The sequence below is a fragment of the Oreochromis niloticus genome, linkage group LG12 (genome assembly GCF_001858045.2).
Source record: "Oreochromis niloticus isolate F11D_XX linkage group LG12, O_niloticus_UMD_NMBU, whole genome shotgun sequence".
NCBI lineage: Eukaryota > Metazoa > Chordata > Actinopteri > Cichliformes > Cichlidae > Oreochromis > Oreochromis niloticus.
Genome location: NC_031977.2, coordinates 16,405,616 through 16,421,591, shown reverse-complemented (window position 1 = coordinate 16,421,591; position 15,976 = coordinate 16,405,616). Strand labels below are relative to the sequence as shown.

General features: G+C 37.7%; 1 protein-coding gene across 3 annotated transcripts in view; it reads right to left on the bottom strand.

Annotated features, from left to right (window-relative positions):
• Positions 1–15,976, bottom strand: part of edil3a (EGF-like repeats and discoidin I-like domains 3a) — a 125,498-nt gene that overhangs the window by 55,391 nt on the left and 54,131 nt on the right. For all 3 annotated transcript variants that reach the window (XM_005473230.4, XM_005473231.4, XM_005473232.4), the window contains one exon: positions 5,375–5,488. In XM_005473230.4, the coding sequence (XP_005473287.1) occupies positions 5,375–5,488 (114 nt within the window). The remainder of the gene's footprint in view (positions 1–5,374; positions 5,489–15,976) is intronic.

Sequence of the window (15,976 nt, the reverse complement as noted above, 5' to 3'; positions counted from 1 at the left end):
CTGACAGAAATATGCAGCTATCCTTTGAAGCACCGCTCCTCTCTTAAACAGCAATAAGGATAAGTTTTAGGTTATTTACATTATTACGTAAATAACAAAATAACTTAAAGCAAAAATTGGGAAACGTAAAGTCCGAAGTCTTTATATTAAGGGCCATCAGTCAAACAATACTGTTTGGTCTGGGTCTAAACAGAGCGCGTTGTGTGTGACATCTTCTTTTGCGCATGCAGGCCGCTTTGAGCGTTCACACTAGAGCGCGTTTGCTGTCGCATTTTATTTGTAGTGTGAACAAGCAGACAAAAAAATCGGATTTGATCAAAAAAATCGGAATTGAGCATTAAGACCTGCAGTGTGAACGTAGCCAAAGTGTGAATGTCTCCAGAATATTCAGTAATCCCAAATTTGTTTTAGCAGAAAGGCTGAGGCAGCTTCTGCCAAATGGTATCTCATTTCTAAAAGATATCTACTTCCGGCATTTTGCTTTCCATTAGGTCATGTAAATCAATACTGATGGCAGAGCCATCACTGAACAGAGCAGCTCAACCCCCACTTCTGCTTTCTTGTAACATTGTCATGGTGGGATCTGGTAACAAAAAACAAATATATACATATATATATGTATATATATATATATATATATACATATATATATATATATATATATATATATATATATATATATATATACACACACATATACCTTTGAGAAATCTTTGGGAAATAATTCAATCTCATCTCTGCTTGAGCTTGAAGACTCTGCTGTTATAAAGCAGACCCATTAATTGTGTAAGATGTGTCCATTTACCAGGCAGGGAGGCGGTAATGGAAAATTCTACTGAGCTGCCTTATGAGAAATGAAGATTTCAGCATTCCTGGAACTTAAAGCATTCAAGGCAGTAAAAGTTCAGCTTTTTCTTCCTGTGCTTTGCCTTTTTTTGAATTTTGATGGTCAGTGATATTAATTATCACTGATGATATTGCGATATTGATAAATTATATACTGTATTAGAAAAACTGTTCACTCTGTCAGTATTAGGACTGTACCTGTTACTATACTGCAGCAGAAATAAAAAAAATAAAACTAAGGTGTATGAAGTTTTAGCTCTAGGTTTGTTTGTAGTTGTTGACATTACATTAGATTAGATGTCAGATTATGTGAGCAGTGGAGGACTTGTAGTCCTTTTTACCCTCGGGGAGTATATATACATATATATAAATTGGATATAGTTTCTTTTACCCGGTGTGAATGCTGTTTGTTTAATATTGTTATGGTCGTGAAGAGTGGATTATGTTTCCTAGTTTAGTTTTCTTTTGCTTATGTGTTTCTGATTGATGTTCGTCTTTGGTGATTCAGGTGTATTTTAGGTTGTTTAGTTTCCTTCAGCTTTTCCCATTCAATCTTGTCCTCAGTGTCTTGTCTCCACGTTTAGGTACCTCCCTGTCTCTCTCCCTCTGTCTCTTTCTCTCGCTCTACATCTTAGTCATGTGTCTGTGTTTTGTCTCCCTTACTTCTTCCCACATTCCTCTCTTTGTGTTTCAGCCTTGTCTCCCCAGTCTGTCATGTGTTTCCATGTTTGCTTAACCGCGTCCTGCTGTCAAGTTTGTGTGTTCGTGCTACTTCCTGGTTTTATTTTAATAATCCTTGTCTCTTGTGTATTACATTCAGTTTCCTTCCCTTACCTCATTACGTCTTATTTGTCTCTATTTCAATTATTTTTCCTTAGCATTCCCAGTTTTAGGTTATTTTGATACATTTTGTTTTTTCCTATTTTGTACCTTTATGTTAAGCCTAAATAAACGTATCGCTTAATGTTAACTCATCCCTGTTCTCCTGTGTCTTATGCATTTGGGTCCTCTATCAGCTCTGCAGTTTGCAAATCTTGGCAACTTTGTGATCACTGTTTCATTTCACATGTAATGTGTTTAAGTACAGAGCTCAAACCATTTAATTAAGCACAATATCTTTTAAAGTAATGGCCTAAATTGATCTTTACACAATAAAATTTACACTTATAAAATTTATAGCAGAAAATGAGAATAAACATCATTAAAAAGATGGAGCTTAGCTTGTGTTCCATCAACACGACTTTACTTTTTTTTCATCTTTTCACTCACTAATCCAATCTGATTAGTCAGGCTCTGCCTCATGATGTCTACTTTCTGCCAATGAACAACTGTGGGGCTAAGATAGAAAATCTGATGAATTCATTTGTGAGTAGCCGTGTTGGGGGCCTGCTCAGGGCTCCAAGTTCACGGATATATTAATCCTAATATTTTCCTAGACTGCAGACGAAATCCTCACAATAGCATAATAAACACATAAAGCCTATTGGAGCTCTTGGGCTTCTTGCAAAAACCTACTCCTTTAAAGACTTTTTCCATGCAGCCAGTGGGAAAAAATGAGGGCTGGTAAACACAAAATACTGACACAAGGCAAGACAAATCCATGCTTTCATTTTATAAGAATTAAAATGTTTATAATATTAGGTTTAATTATGTTCCTGAAGAATGTGACCACTATTTCTTGCATCATGATATGATAACTTCTTACTTCTTCAAATGTTAAATGTTATACATATATATATATATATATATATATATATATATATATATATATATATACATACTTTTTAAATCTTGTTTTATTTGGTATAGGAATAAAAGCATAAAAGCCATAAAACCAAACCTTTGTAAAAACTGCATGAGAGACTGCAGGTCATTTTACTAAAGCATACAATTAGGTCTCTAAGTATTAAACAATGACACAGTTTTTGTCATTTTGCCTCTTTTGAAATCAAAGAGTCAAGATGTGGTTAAAGTTTAGACTTCCAACTTTAATTCAAGGGGTCTGAGAAAAGTACTGCATAACCTTTGAAAATTACAACCATTTTATATCCAATCTGAAAAGTAATTGGAAAAACTGACTGATAAGTACCTTCATGGGTAGGTGAGACCTTGTCCCTCACTAATGCAAGACAAACTAAGTAGATAAAATATAGCAAAGGTTTGGGAGTCTGTTATGTTCTTGAAAAGAAGGAATGAACTGGCCACTTCTGTATCACCAAAAGGCTTGAATGACCACAGAAGAGAACAAAAGTTAATCACAACTTTCCTTGGTTAACAAAGACAGTCACACTCTCATGGAGGTAGGTGTACTACTGCCAGGGTCGACAATCAAGACGGTCAACGCCATCATGAGTAGAAATATAGACAGTTTACAACGAGGTGCAAACCGCTGTTCAACAAGAAGGTTAGATTAGACTTTGCCAGAAGACATCTGCACATTTGAGGGAAAAACAACAACAAAGATCCTAACAAATTTGAAAAGATGAAACCCAGATTAACTTAGACCAGAATAATAGGAAGTGAAAGTGTGAACGAGGAGAGAAATAGCTCATGATTCGAATACCATAGCACATTACCTGTCAAAATAGTGGAGGCAATGATATAACATGGGCATGTATGGCTGCCAGTGGAACCAGTGACGTGACCGTTAGCTGATTTGAACTCAACAGACCAAGCAGAGAGGCCTACAAGCAAGCAGCAGCTGAAGGTGGCTACAGTGGATACATGGCTTCTAGACTTCAGGCAGTTATTGATTATGAAGGATTTTCATCCGAGTATCAAAACAATCCTTAAATTCAGTTTGTTTGGGGCCTGTGAAAATGGGGAATATGTATAAAAATGGCTATATATATATTTTCCTAAACAGGCAACGCAATACTTGCTGAAAAAACTTTAAGTGGGCACTTCAGTCAAATCTTGGTTGTGTAATTAAAATGCACTGTGGTGATGTACACAGACAAAATGAAAAGAATGGTGCCATTATCCAAATACTGATGAGTCTAACTGTATGGTTTTTACATTTAATGGTGGTCAGAAAGCACACTGTTCACAGGGTGGCTCCTACAGTTATTAATCCTCTTCACCTGACATCTAACTCTCACACCCAACTGATTCCTTTCAATAAGAGCCCAGAAGCAATTTTCTGTTGGCCTTTTTGTAGAACATATGAAACGTCTCAAGACCCTTTATGTTCAGGTTTAGGTTTCTGTGTTTTTGTAACCAGCAACATGAAATGTACGTTTTTCTGTGCAGCCAGCGACCCAAATGACTCAACTTGCTTTTTGACCTTACACTAGGCAGCACCATATTCTCCCCAACACAACACCAAAAGGCATAAAGTGTCAGGAACTTATATGACATTAGTAAACATTTGACAGCTACGCACAAAATTTGCAGTCTTTCATCACTAAAGCCTTAAAATGCATTTTCTTTTCTTCTGGCGATACTAATAATACTGATCATTTTCACTTTAGCTTTTATTTGCCAAATATAAGCTGGCTGAGCTCACATACTCACAACATCAGCCTCACTTTCTGTTTCACATTCAAACTTGTCCTGGGAGAATACTCAATAATACCTCCCACTTGTACCACTGGCAGCTGTGTTTACTGTGACGGTGCCATTTTCTGTGTTGGAACTGTGTGTTTTGGAAAATAAACACTTGATAAGGTTTTGGTAGTCATCTGATTCTTTGTGTCTAACACTAAGCAGCAAAGAATATAGCTGAGAATGTGTTACAGTGCCATACCTTTGCTAATAATAACCTCCTCCAGTCACTTTGCATAAGAATCTCACTTTATATTAACACCAGAATCGGGTATTTATAAGAATGCTGATTTGTAGGGATGGATCTCTTTGTGATTTTATAAATGGTTAAGTCATAGTAGTTATAATGTGTCATATAGCTCAGGGCTCAGAGTTATTTTATTATGAAGGCAAGCATTTGAATACTGGACTTGAAATACATTATTTTTAGTGTTTATAATAATTAATTGTTATGCATTGCAATAACTTATAATGTCTAACTGATGTCTTATTCAGAGAAAGTGTTACATTTTTTAAAACGCACAACAACATCAATGTCACATTTGTATAAAGCTGGTATTTACATTTAGGTGAAAATTTTCAACTCTTACTCTGAACTGATGATAAGGATGATACTTCAAACTGTACTTCAAAATTCTCCCAAGTGTACTTATTCATAGAGCCTAAGGTCTTCCAGCTGTGATTGACTAAATCTGCTTTTTCCATGTGGGAATTTCCCTAAAATGCTTTGGACTTAAGGGGTTGATAAACTTGCATATCACTGAAAATCTATCATCAAAGGGAGGTGCACCAAGCACTAAAGCAGAAGACAGGCGCTCTTTATGAGAATTACCAGCCCCCTTTTCTCTGATCGATCACTTTGTGAGGGTAATACTACCACCAGTGCAATTACCTGCAGCATCAGGTGTGCTGTTCGAATCAATGTTATGTTGTAAGAGTTACAAGGTAAACATTACCAAAAAAAAGACACAGGAGTACTTACTGTATTGACAGTTCCTCCCCATGTATTCTCCTGGACATTCACAGGAATAGTTGGCAACCAGATCTGTGCAAATGCCCCCATTCTTACACGGGTCCCTTTCGCATTCGTTAATATCTGGAAGAGGCAAGAAAAAAAAAGAGAGTGCATTCATTTATATGAAGCAGACGTGGGCAATTACAAAGACTTCATCTTCATTAAAATGGATTGGTAGGGAGCATATATTGAATTTTCTCTGCGTGTTGCTCAATTCTGTGTGCACATGGAAGCTCACACAAAGACACAGGTTTCTTGGAACTAATAACTCAGAAACTCAGAGGAAGATTATTTTTGCTAGAATATCCACTTCTTGACAGTTTACTTTCTTTGTAGTATTTTTTCAGACATTCTGTAAAATGGTAGCATACCACATCATTTGGGGAGTTTGCAAAAAGCCTACTTAGGTTAGCAAAGTATGGGGTTTATTCAGTCATCAGAGCTCTACCCACTGAGATAAACACTCATTGAAATCTCTACATGCAGAATTCTCTATATACATTTTGCACACACACAGCAGCACACCAACAAATGTCTGTCAAACAGAATTAGGCAGATATTCACTGACAATTAACATTCAAATGAGAGCACTCACATTTTTTAATCATCTTAAATCCAGGCCCCAAGACACCATCCAATGCAAAGCCCTCCAAACCCAAGAGATGAGCCCAGAAAAGAGTCCCATGTGTCAGCTAGTGTTGATACTACACTGCCTCCTCTCAAACATGCGCTGATCAGTCTCACAACACTGCTTTCCAAACACCAATCAGAGTGAACTAAATCAAAACAATGCAAAGATAACTATCTGAAACACTGGAAAGAAGAAACTAAAACCCAAAGCAGACTCACATGTTTTATTTAGTGCTAAACAAAGACTATGAATTGGCAGAATATCTCCTAACTGTCAGAGACAGAAAGCAGAGACAGATCCTAAGCCAGGATAAACTCAGTGAACACAAACTGGCAATCAAACAAGAAAGACACAACAAGGCATGGCGACATAAAGAAAGCCTGACATGTGATCACTGTTTGACAGGTGAGGTTGAAACAGAAACAGAGATGTATTTCCTCCTACAGCAAAAATATTTAGTGAGGTAAGGAACACTTACTTTAACCAATTCCAAATTTAAATAGACATTTCAAAGGAGAAGGACAAGGCACATCTTCCACACATACACATATGCATATAATTATATATTAATTATGTGTGTTTATTTAAGAACTGCCATGCCAATAAAGTAACTTTGAATTGCTGAATTTGAACTGAAAATAAAATGTTGAATGTACTAAAAAAAATAAATCAATAAATACTTGGTAACTTGGTTACATTATTTTCTTTATTCCAATGGTGGATTCAGATCATCCTTTATGCATTATTCAATAACTCGAGGAGTCGTCTGAATTTAACTGAATAACTAATATTTCCATATATACAAAATTTGTCTTTTAGGAATAAAAATTGTTGTCGTTGTCTTACAATATCAAAAGTTCAGCACAAGGGCAGACTTGTGTGGGCCACTGCTTTACAGACAAACTTTCACTTAGAAAGCATCAAATTTATCGCATTTAACAATGTTATGATATTTTCTCAGTCAGAATAACTGCAGCTGAACTCCTGTATATCTATGGTGCTATAAAATACCTACACTAAAGTGGAAGACGGCGATGACACACAATTTTGCACCACTGACAGAAGCTTTTTCCAGCGTGCTTGTTATCCTCTGTCTCTTCATTCAAGTATCACAGAAACAGGAGAGCAGAATACATTATCACCTTTGCTCTGTAATTGCGCTCCGAAACAGATTTCCTTTGACTGATTCATCAAACTGGTTATCGAAGGTGACAGAACTCCAACCCCACCCATTACACCCCATTTGCACTCTGTTCTGTTACAGGTAGAGTTAACAGCAAGAAATTACGGGGATGATTTTGAAGCAGCGAGAGGAAAAGTGGTGAACTTTTGAACAATTTTTAACAAATTTCTAATGATTTGACTTCCAAACTTGCCTATGGCTGCTACAAGACTTTTAATCCTCTAACACATACCCTGGGCTGTCTGCGAGTTTTAGGTACATTTTGGCTTCATGAATATGTAACAAGGCTTGAGATTTGGGAAGCTTAAGAAAGTGAAACATGATTAAAGTAAGTCTGTTATGGTGCTTCATCGCTTTAAGATTTTATCTGTAGCATACACAATAGTGCGAGTCACTTTTATTATCTCAAAATACATCTTTTTTTTCAGGGGGAATGTTGGACGCTCAGGAGGAATATAGTCAGGTCTTCGTGCATAATGGTCAATGTGGTGGTGTGACTAGAAGCAGGAACGTCTTTAATCTGCAGTCGAGCAGAACAAATAAATAAACGGAGCGAAATAACAGACGCACAGAGAGAAAGATTTGAGAAATGTTTTGTTATCGCTCAGTAATTTATAGGCAACCTGCAAGACAACCGTATTTGGGTAAAATGATATTTGATGAAACTGAGCGGTAAAGCATTTCCCAAAACATAATAAAGTTTTGCAGATTAAACACACCGTAACAAAAACACCGTTTTCCTTTATCTGGTATGCAGGAGGAGGACGTTTGCCTGTGTGTCGGTCTTCTTCCGGACATTTAAAATTAGATATAATCTTCAGCACAATCTCACATTGTGTTCCTTTTTTTTATTTATTTTTAGACAGCTGTAATGTAACAGTTATCTCACTTCAGATACAGATAATGTTACTGAAGCTCTGCTATTTGTCAATTGGCTGGCTGCTGTGAACCAAAATACAGATATTTCAAATGCAATGTAACCTAACCTGCAGAGTTCAATGCATCAGTCATATATAAATACTTAGCCAGCGTGTGCTTTACAGAGGACAACAATAAGTGCACATTTTCACAGTCGGAGCAAAAATCCTCATCTTGAAGAACAGACTACAACAACACACAGAATTGCTGAACCATATGTAGTCAAATCTAAACAGCAGGGTTCACTTATATTTGATTATAATGTAAAATACACTGAATATGTTTCAAAAAAAGAAACATTTGTGTTACAGACCTAGCCCGTCAGCTCCATCTCTGGCAGCCACATGACAATTTTGTATCCTTTTAGTTTTGTATTTAATCATTACAGAGGCGGTTTGTGATCGTCTGTGCACGTCTATGCTTGGCTGTTTTTCGCTGCTTTAGAAAAAAAAAAAATTGAGCCATTTTAATACAAAGCCATTAAAACTTCAGTTTGCAGTTGCAGCACGGTCCCATTCCTCCAAAATTACATCATGATTACATCTTTTTCATTGTCCACTGGGGTGAACGCACTAGAGTCTTCAACTGTGAGACGACTGAAGAGATGTACTGAATGCTAAGTCAGAGCCTGGGTTAAAATCTGAACAGGGAAAAAAAGCACAAACAACCAAAGAGACAACAAAGAGACAATAACAACTTCATGACACTTTTGCAATCACAAAAAATACACTTAGTAAGAGAAGAGGGGGTAGAGTAATGAGGTCTATCTGTTTTCTCAACAACTTCTCCATCTTAGGGTTGTGGGGCGAGCTGAGAGCCTGTTCCAGCTGTAATATGTTCATAATTGGTCCACTTTAAATAAGCAATCACTTTGAACAACAAAAAACATTTGATTTATTTTGTAGTACTAGCATAAATGTTGGTCAAGGTTAGATAGCCTAAATCTTTGTATGTCTGTGTTTTAACCTCCAAATTGCTTGCTACAATCAGATACAAACAGTACAGTAATTAGGTGTTATTGTACTTCACAGTAGCTGATTTGTGTAACTGTCATTTTTTTAACTGTGCTTTGATAAGCGTAGTATAGGACAGTCTGATTATGGCAGTAGGGGAGCAACACAAACAGGCCCTGCTACTTGCTTCTCTGCAATTTCTTCAACAGATCAGATCAGAAGAACGAGGTGTGCTTGTGGCAGAAGAGCAACACATTGGTCTCCCAGAGCTGTAGTGGCGACTGTTTTTCTGTGCACATAAAACAAAACAACAAAAAAGTATGTAAAAGGGCATGAAAAGCTGATAAATTTAGCAACAAAGTCGCTAAGTTGGCAGCAATGAGGTGAACTGAAGTGTGAAGATCACTGCTGTGAGCGAGAGGGATGTCATTCGCCCAAGCTGAGATGGTAATTATTTCCACATTTTGGAAAAACGAATATCCACATCTCACAAGTGAAAAACACATGCCAAACCAACAAAGGGATATCTGAATAGTCAAAGACAGATTCGTCAAGCTTTACACAAATCTACTCTCACCCTGACAACACATTATTAGCAAAACATGAGCAAAAACATGCTTGTCAGAATGAAACTTTGGTTAGAGAAGGTAAATGAAGTGAAAGTGGAATATGTTTTATTTAAACTGTAGTCACTCAGGTTGTATAATCACATTAAAATTATCCCAAACCTCCAAAAGCAAGTCAGCTTTTATTTGTTTAAATGAAGATAATCAAAAAACAGCAATTTTAAGCAGTTTTGACAATTACAAAAATACCAAAACTTATTATGATTATTATGATTATTACCCACTGAGGAAACAGTTACCCCTTTCATATCACATTAAACTAAAGTTTTTTGGGGGGGTTTATGGCGCTATAAGCTCTATTCGCTGCTCTGTTTTTTTGTGATTGGTTTTCACTTGCTGTCAAATCCATTCATTTTGAAATTTTGACATTGGTAGTCTCATCCAGTGACCGATCTGTCTCTGTTCCGTGAGCCAATCAAGTCTCCAGTCTCTGTTCTTTAAATGAATTGTCTGTCACTGTCACTTTGCCTCTCATGCTGTCTGTCATGTATCCCTCCTCCTCCCCATCCCAGCTTCATCCAGGTTATTCAGCGGGTCTCTTCCCGTGTCTCCATTCGCCATTCAGCCATTCGCTCACTACATAAGGGATTCTGTTTGATGTCATTTCTTATCACACGATAACCACCAAAAATATCTAAATTTTGCATGCTCATCTGTTTTCATCTGTTTTCATCTCTTTATCAGATTTTTTTTCTACCAAATGATGTCTCCTTTTTTAAGTTCAGTCTCTATTACCAGTTACAGAAATGTTATTTTACTGTATAATCACTGCATTAACTGAATGCTTAATTGACTGATTCTGGATCTAATAAAAAATTTTAAATTTTATGAAAAACTCAAAATATATAGCACAAATGTTGCTTGAGTAGCCCACAAGGTCTTGAACAGCATACCCTGAAAAGATCAGTGTGCACACAGGCACAATCCACATCCACGGTTATTTCACAACTGCAATCACACCACTTAGAAATGTGATGCTGTTGCTACAAGTACATAGCCTGTTGCCACCAGTAGGTTCAATTATAGAGGTAAGCCAAATGGCTAGGCCACTCAAATAGCCTAGAGCACAACAATCCACAGAGAGAGGAAAACACAGCTAGTCCATCTTTGCGATTTGCTTTCCTTTTATGAGAGGCCATCAGCTCCTAGGAGATTAGCGTGGGGAAAGTGAGACTTGCCAGTAAATCAGGTGGGAGAAAGGGGATTACTTTGGGGGGTGCAGTTAATCCAACTGGTAGAAACTGGAGAAGAGAGGAAATTATTATGAAAGCAAAACAGGAAGCGATCAAAGAAATAAATAAATAAATAAGGTGCCAATAAATAAACTTGATTTACATGAATTGAACAGAGTCACGTGGTGGTTTATCACTCACAATCAGTCAAAGTCCACAATTCTACATTTTAAATTTGTCATTAAGGCCTGAATTTTGTAATACGAACAATTTAGCAAACTAGCATGAGGATGAATTTCTAACTTAAATGTGGATTGAAAAAAAAGAATCCATCCATCCTCTATACATCCATTTTTTTATTGAGATCTGTATTGTAGGGGCCTGGAACCAATCCCAGCTGACATTTAAAGATGTCATTAATTGTTTTCTATTTTTAGGCAATTAAATGTGAACCAGTATACTGACTGTCCAGCCAGACCAATGAAGCTTGTAATGTTTCTATAGAGCCTGCACAAGACTGATTCAGCTAAGACTCTACCTATGAATGGTACTCCCCGGTAATTTATCCATTTACTGTTCATTCATATTGCTCACCATGTAAACTCAATACATTTATTTGTGTCTCTTTAAATTTGATATTTCTGATTTGTCAAAATTTCATCATTATTGCATCTCCAAAAAGTAAAATAAAAAAAATAAATAAAATTCCTTGGTCTTTGGTCACACCATCATCATGCTGTTGTCAATTCACTGGAACATCTTGGTCCCTGAAAAAAAAAAAAGCCAGACAATATGAAGAGCGATGAGTAGTTCTGTGTGTCAGGAAATAAGACTGGCTCCAAGTATTAAACTGGCTATGGTGTGTCCAGGGAGCAGGAACAGGCCTGTACAGTTCACCCAAACTCTGGGCTCTACTGGACTCTTCATCTACACCTAGTACAGCCATTCACCATAACTAAACAGACCAACAAATCTGCTTTCAAGTGTATTTAATAGTAAAAATATGGGTCACATCTTGAAAATTAGGATTTCTAAAGCGCTATTCACCACCCATGATCTGGTGTTTTGCTTAATACGGTCCATGGGAAGCTTAATTTGTGCAGCAGAATTATATTTAAATACGCTTCTAGTTTCCATTGGGCTGTATCTAGAGGCTATGGCATCAGTATGTCCAAACAGCCCAAACAACAACTTAAATCACATAAATGATTGAAATAAACGCCTGCTAAAAGCCTTTAATCCTCTCTAACTTGTTAAGCCCCCTAACTTAATTAGCTGAATGAAAGGTAATGTCCCAGTAGTATTGCCCCTACATCACACCCACTTCCTTCATTAAATTACAGTCAGATGTTGGGCAAGACTGGGTAAAGCCTTCTTTTATGCCCCTGCCAAGCCACTGTAAGCCACAGAACTGGAGGTTAGTCAAGACTTTGTTTTCATAAGGAGTTGTTTCACAGTGTTACGTCTTTGCATCTGGACATACGGTAATTTAGTTTACATAAAAAATTTCCCCTGGGGAAGATTCATCTCATCTTATCTGTTTTGTGTTACTGAGCCAGCAAATGCAAAAGTATTTGGTAAGCAAGCTGATCCTCTAGGCAACTCTAAGAATGGAGCAGTGGTCTGACCTCTATGGTCCGTGATCGACAGCAATTAAGTGGATCACCGGTTGTTTATGCCTGCCACATAATTAACCCCTGACCTTGGACACCCATACTTTCTTGGAAATAATCATGCTATTCGTAATAGTGGTTAGAGTTCCTCTGGGACAGGCTGCTGCTGATATCTTGTGATTCATAGCGGCGCTGTAAATGTTTGATCTGATACTGAAAATAGATTGTAATCAATGGGTGAAAAAAACAAAGAAACCCCCCAAAAAACATGCCTATAACCAGTGTAGTAAAATACTAATGTCTTTAGTTAAGAGGCTATGTACCATTAAGGAAGTTACAAGAACAAGAATTTCATGTCTGATGATGATTATTTATAGTTTTCAGTTCTTTCAACTAAAGAACATACAGCAGCAACAGTAGATTATGTTATCATTCAGTGGCAAAGGTACTAAATGTGATATTATATACGACACAGGTCAAGCTAGAAGCACAGCACTGCTTCAGTTTTGATAAGAACATCATATCTCATGCTGCTCTCCGGCACCCCTTTGTGACTGGTGTGCAATGGTCTTGCTTACTTCTTTTGTGAAAATACATGTATTCCATCTCCCACACGGTAGTTTTAATGTTATGCATCTGCTCATATCTCAGTGGAAAAAATACACCAGAGTTAGCTTTAAGTGCAGATTTAAGGCTTAGTTGTTATGCCAATTATAAAATCTAAATGCATGATATTATTTTTCTGCCTGCATTTCAACCTAGTGGTATTGATTAAATAAGCTTTAGTATTTACTCAGAAACATTATACATTTATGCACATATTGTAAATACAGCAGTTATGTAGAACTTTTTCTTTTTGTGAATTTTTGGTGGAAACTTCTCTGATCCTTTTGTGCCAACAGGTCTCCAGAAATGCATCTTTGTATATGGACCATCATCTTTGGATGTTGGGTTTGCAAAGTCCCAGTCTGGTGAAATGTGTCTAGTCCATGCTACATGAAGCAAAGACAAGCCCTGTCTCTCCAAGTAGAGTCAGCGATAGAAGACAGAACAAGGAAGTGCCTGTCTCCACTGTCAGTCTGTGCTGTCAGTCTATCCTTTCCTTACCCATGTGAAGTGACTATCACCACAAAAGACAGAATTTCTATTAAGGGTCTGATGAAGTCAGTCAATCAGTTAAAAGAGAAACTTCATCCGATGCATCTGTGAAATGTGTAGTCACAGTAATATAGTTGAGATTCTGTTATTCAATTCTCAGCAGCATACCGATTTTATTGATGACTAAAAAACTTCTCATCTCATCCCAGCTTGTTTTCACAGTGGTGCACATGTGGCGTATGTGTCAGGGGAGATGATGATGCATGAAGCTGTGAATGCAGGATTAAGAATAGTGTATTCCAAGGACATGCTTTTTGAAGTGGGATTAGCCTACTGAGAAGTTATTCACAGCAGCACTCCAGAAGCCCTTGAAAAGGTGTCTTAGGATGCACTGCAGAGGTTTAAGTATCTGAGAAGCAAAACACTCATCATTTTGAAGATATGCAGACTGGGGGGGCTCTGACGAAGCTGGGATGTGCAGAATGTGAAGAGCCCTCAGCCTGGAGGAAGAATGACACTCAGAGTAAGGCCTTAAGTGTCATTTTAAGCTTACAGATGGAGCCTCCACAGCAGATGTGTGAAGGGAATACTGATGAAATTTGGAACAAAAGAGTCTGATCCACAAGCTCCTTAATGTTACCCAGGTACACTTGCTAGAATGCTTAAATGACATGAACGGAAAAGGTAAAAGGAGATGATGGGCAAAGAGGGAAAATCAGAAGAGACATCTACTCTTACAAGGCTACTTTCTGCTCTTATATCTACATACAAGGTCACAAAAAAATACTACAAAAGCTCTTAATACAGAACAAATAAAAATGAAGTGGGAACTGGTGATATCTACCTAACTGGACTACTCATACTCAGTTTTACTGTTTATAAAAGATGTATTATTGATTTCTTCAAAATCAATAAAACAACGGCCAATTTCTCTCCATGTAAAATATAAATTAATACATAAATAAAGGCTGTGTGTGGCATTATTGCAAAGTGGAAACATTTAAGAACGACTGTAGCTCAACCACACAGTGTCAGACCACGTAAAGTTACAGATGACGGTCACCAAGTGGTGAGAGGAAATGTTGGTAAAAGTGGTTAACGCTCTGCTGACTCAATAAGTGCAGAGTTCCAAACCTCCTTTGGACCCGATCCGCAGTTTATTTACACCTACAGGCCAGTGGACACTCTTTCAACAATGAGGATGTACACATCCTGGTCAGGGAGGAACGCTGGTTTGAGCGCGGAGTCAAGGAGGCCATTTACGTGAAAAGGGAAAGACCGTCTCTGAATCGAGGAGGCGGCCTAAGGGTACATCTTTCGCCATCTTACAACGCTGTGATTGCAGCCATTCCCCAACTCTCTGTGAATGGTACTCATGGCCATTGATCAGTGTTCTTTGATCAGTGGGTTTTGGTCAGTGATTGTTGATCAATGGTCATGGGAATTTGCATAATTATGATTAAGGAACTGACCTCACAGCCCATTGTTCCTTCAGTGGGCTGGTTTCAGTCATTATGCAAATGTACTGTTTATAAGGTTTGGGGAAACCTGCAGTCAGCTGAGACTGAAGAAGTCACTTGGATGAGTGACGAAACGTTTCTCCCACAAAACGCTACGTCCAGATGAACAGATTCAACTTTTGGAGATCCTTTGGGATTAACATCAGCTGGGAGCTTCGTTGTATAGTTTTCCATGGCTGAGCAGCTGTATGTGAGCCTTACATCACCTTATGTCAGATGGTCTGGTGTAAAGCCTGCCACCAGTGGACTTTGGACCAGTGGAAATGTGTTTTGTGGAGTGACAATTCATGTTTCTCTAGCCATCAGTCTAAAAGACAAGTCTGGGTTTGGTGAATGCCAGGGAAACATTATTTGCCTGACTGCATTGTGCAGACTGTAAAATTTGATGTATTAGAGATAATCCTATTGGGATGTTTTTCTAAGGTTGGCCTGGAGCCCCTTAGTTCCAGTGAAAGGAAATCTTAATTCTTCAGCTTACCACAGCATTTTGGACAATCTCAAGCTTTCAACTTTGTGGGAACAGTTTGGGTAAAGCCCTTTTCTGTTTGAGCATGACTGTGCCCCAGTGCGCAAAGCAAAGTACATAAAAGTGTGGTTGGATGAGTTTGGTGTAGAACTTGGCTACTGAATACGGAGCCCTAACCTCCACCCCATAAAAAAATGTGATAAACTAGTAATGAGACTGTGAGCTAGGCGCTCTTGTCCAACATCGACTCTATATTATTGGCTATGGGTTTAGAATCATTGGCTATCCAAGCTCCTGTGGGTGCCCAATCCTTTTGTCCACAGTGTATTTCTAAACCTAAAGCTAGTACAACAACACAGAATGTCCTTAAAAAAATCAAAAATCATAAC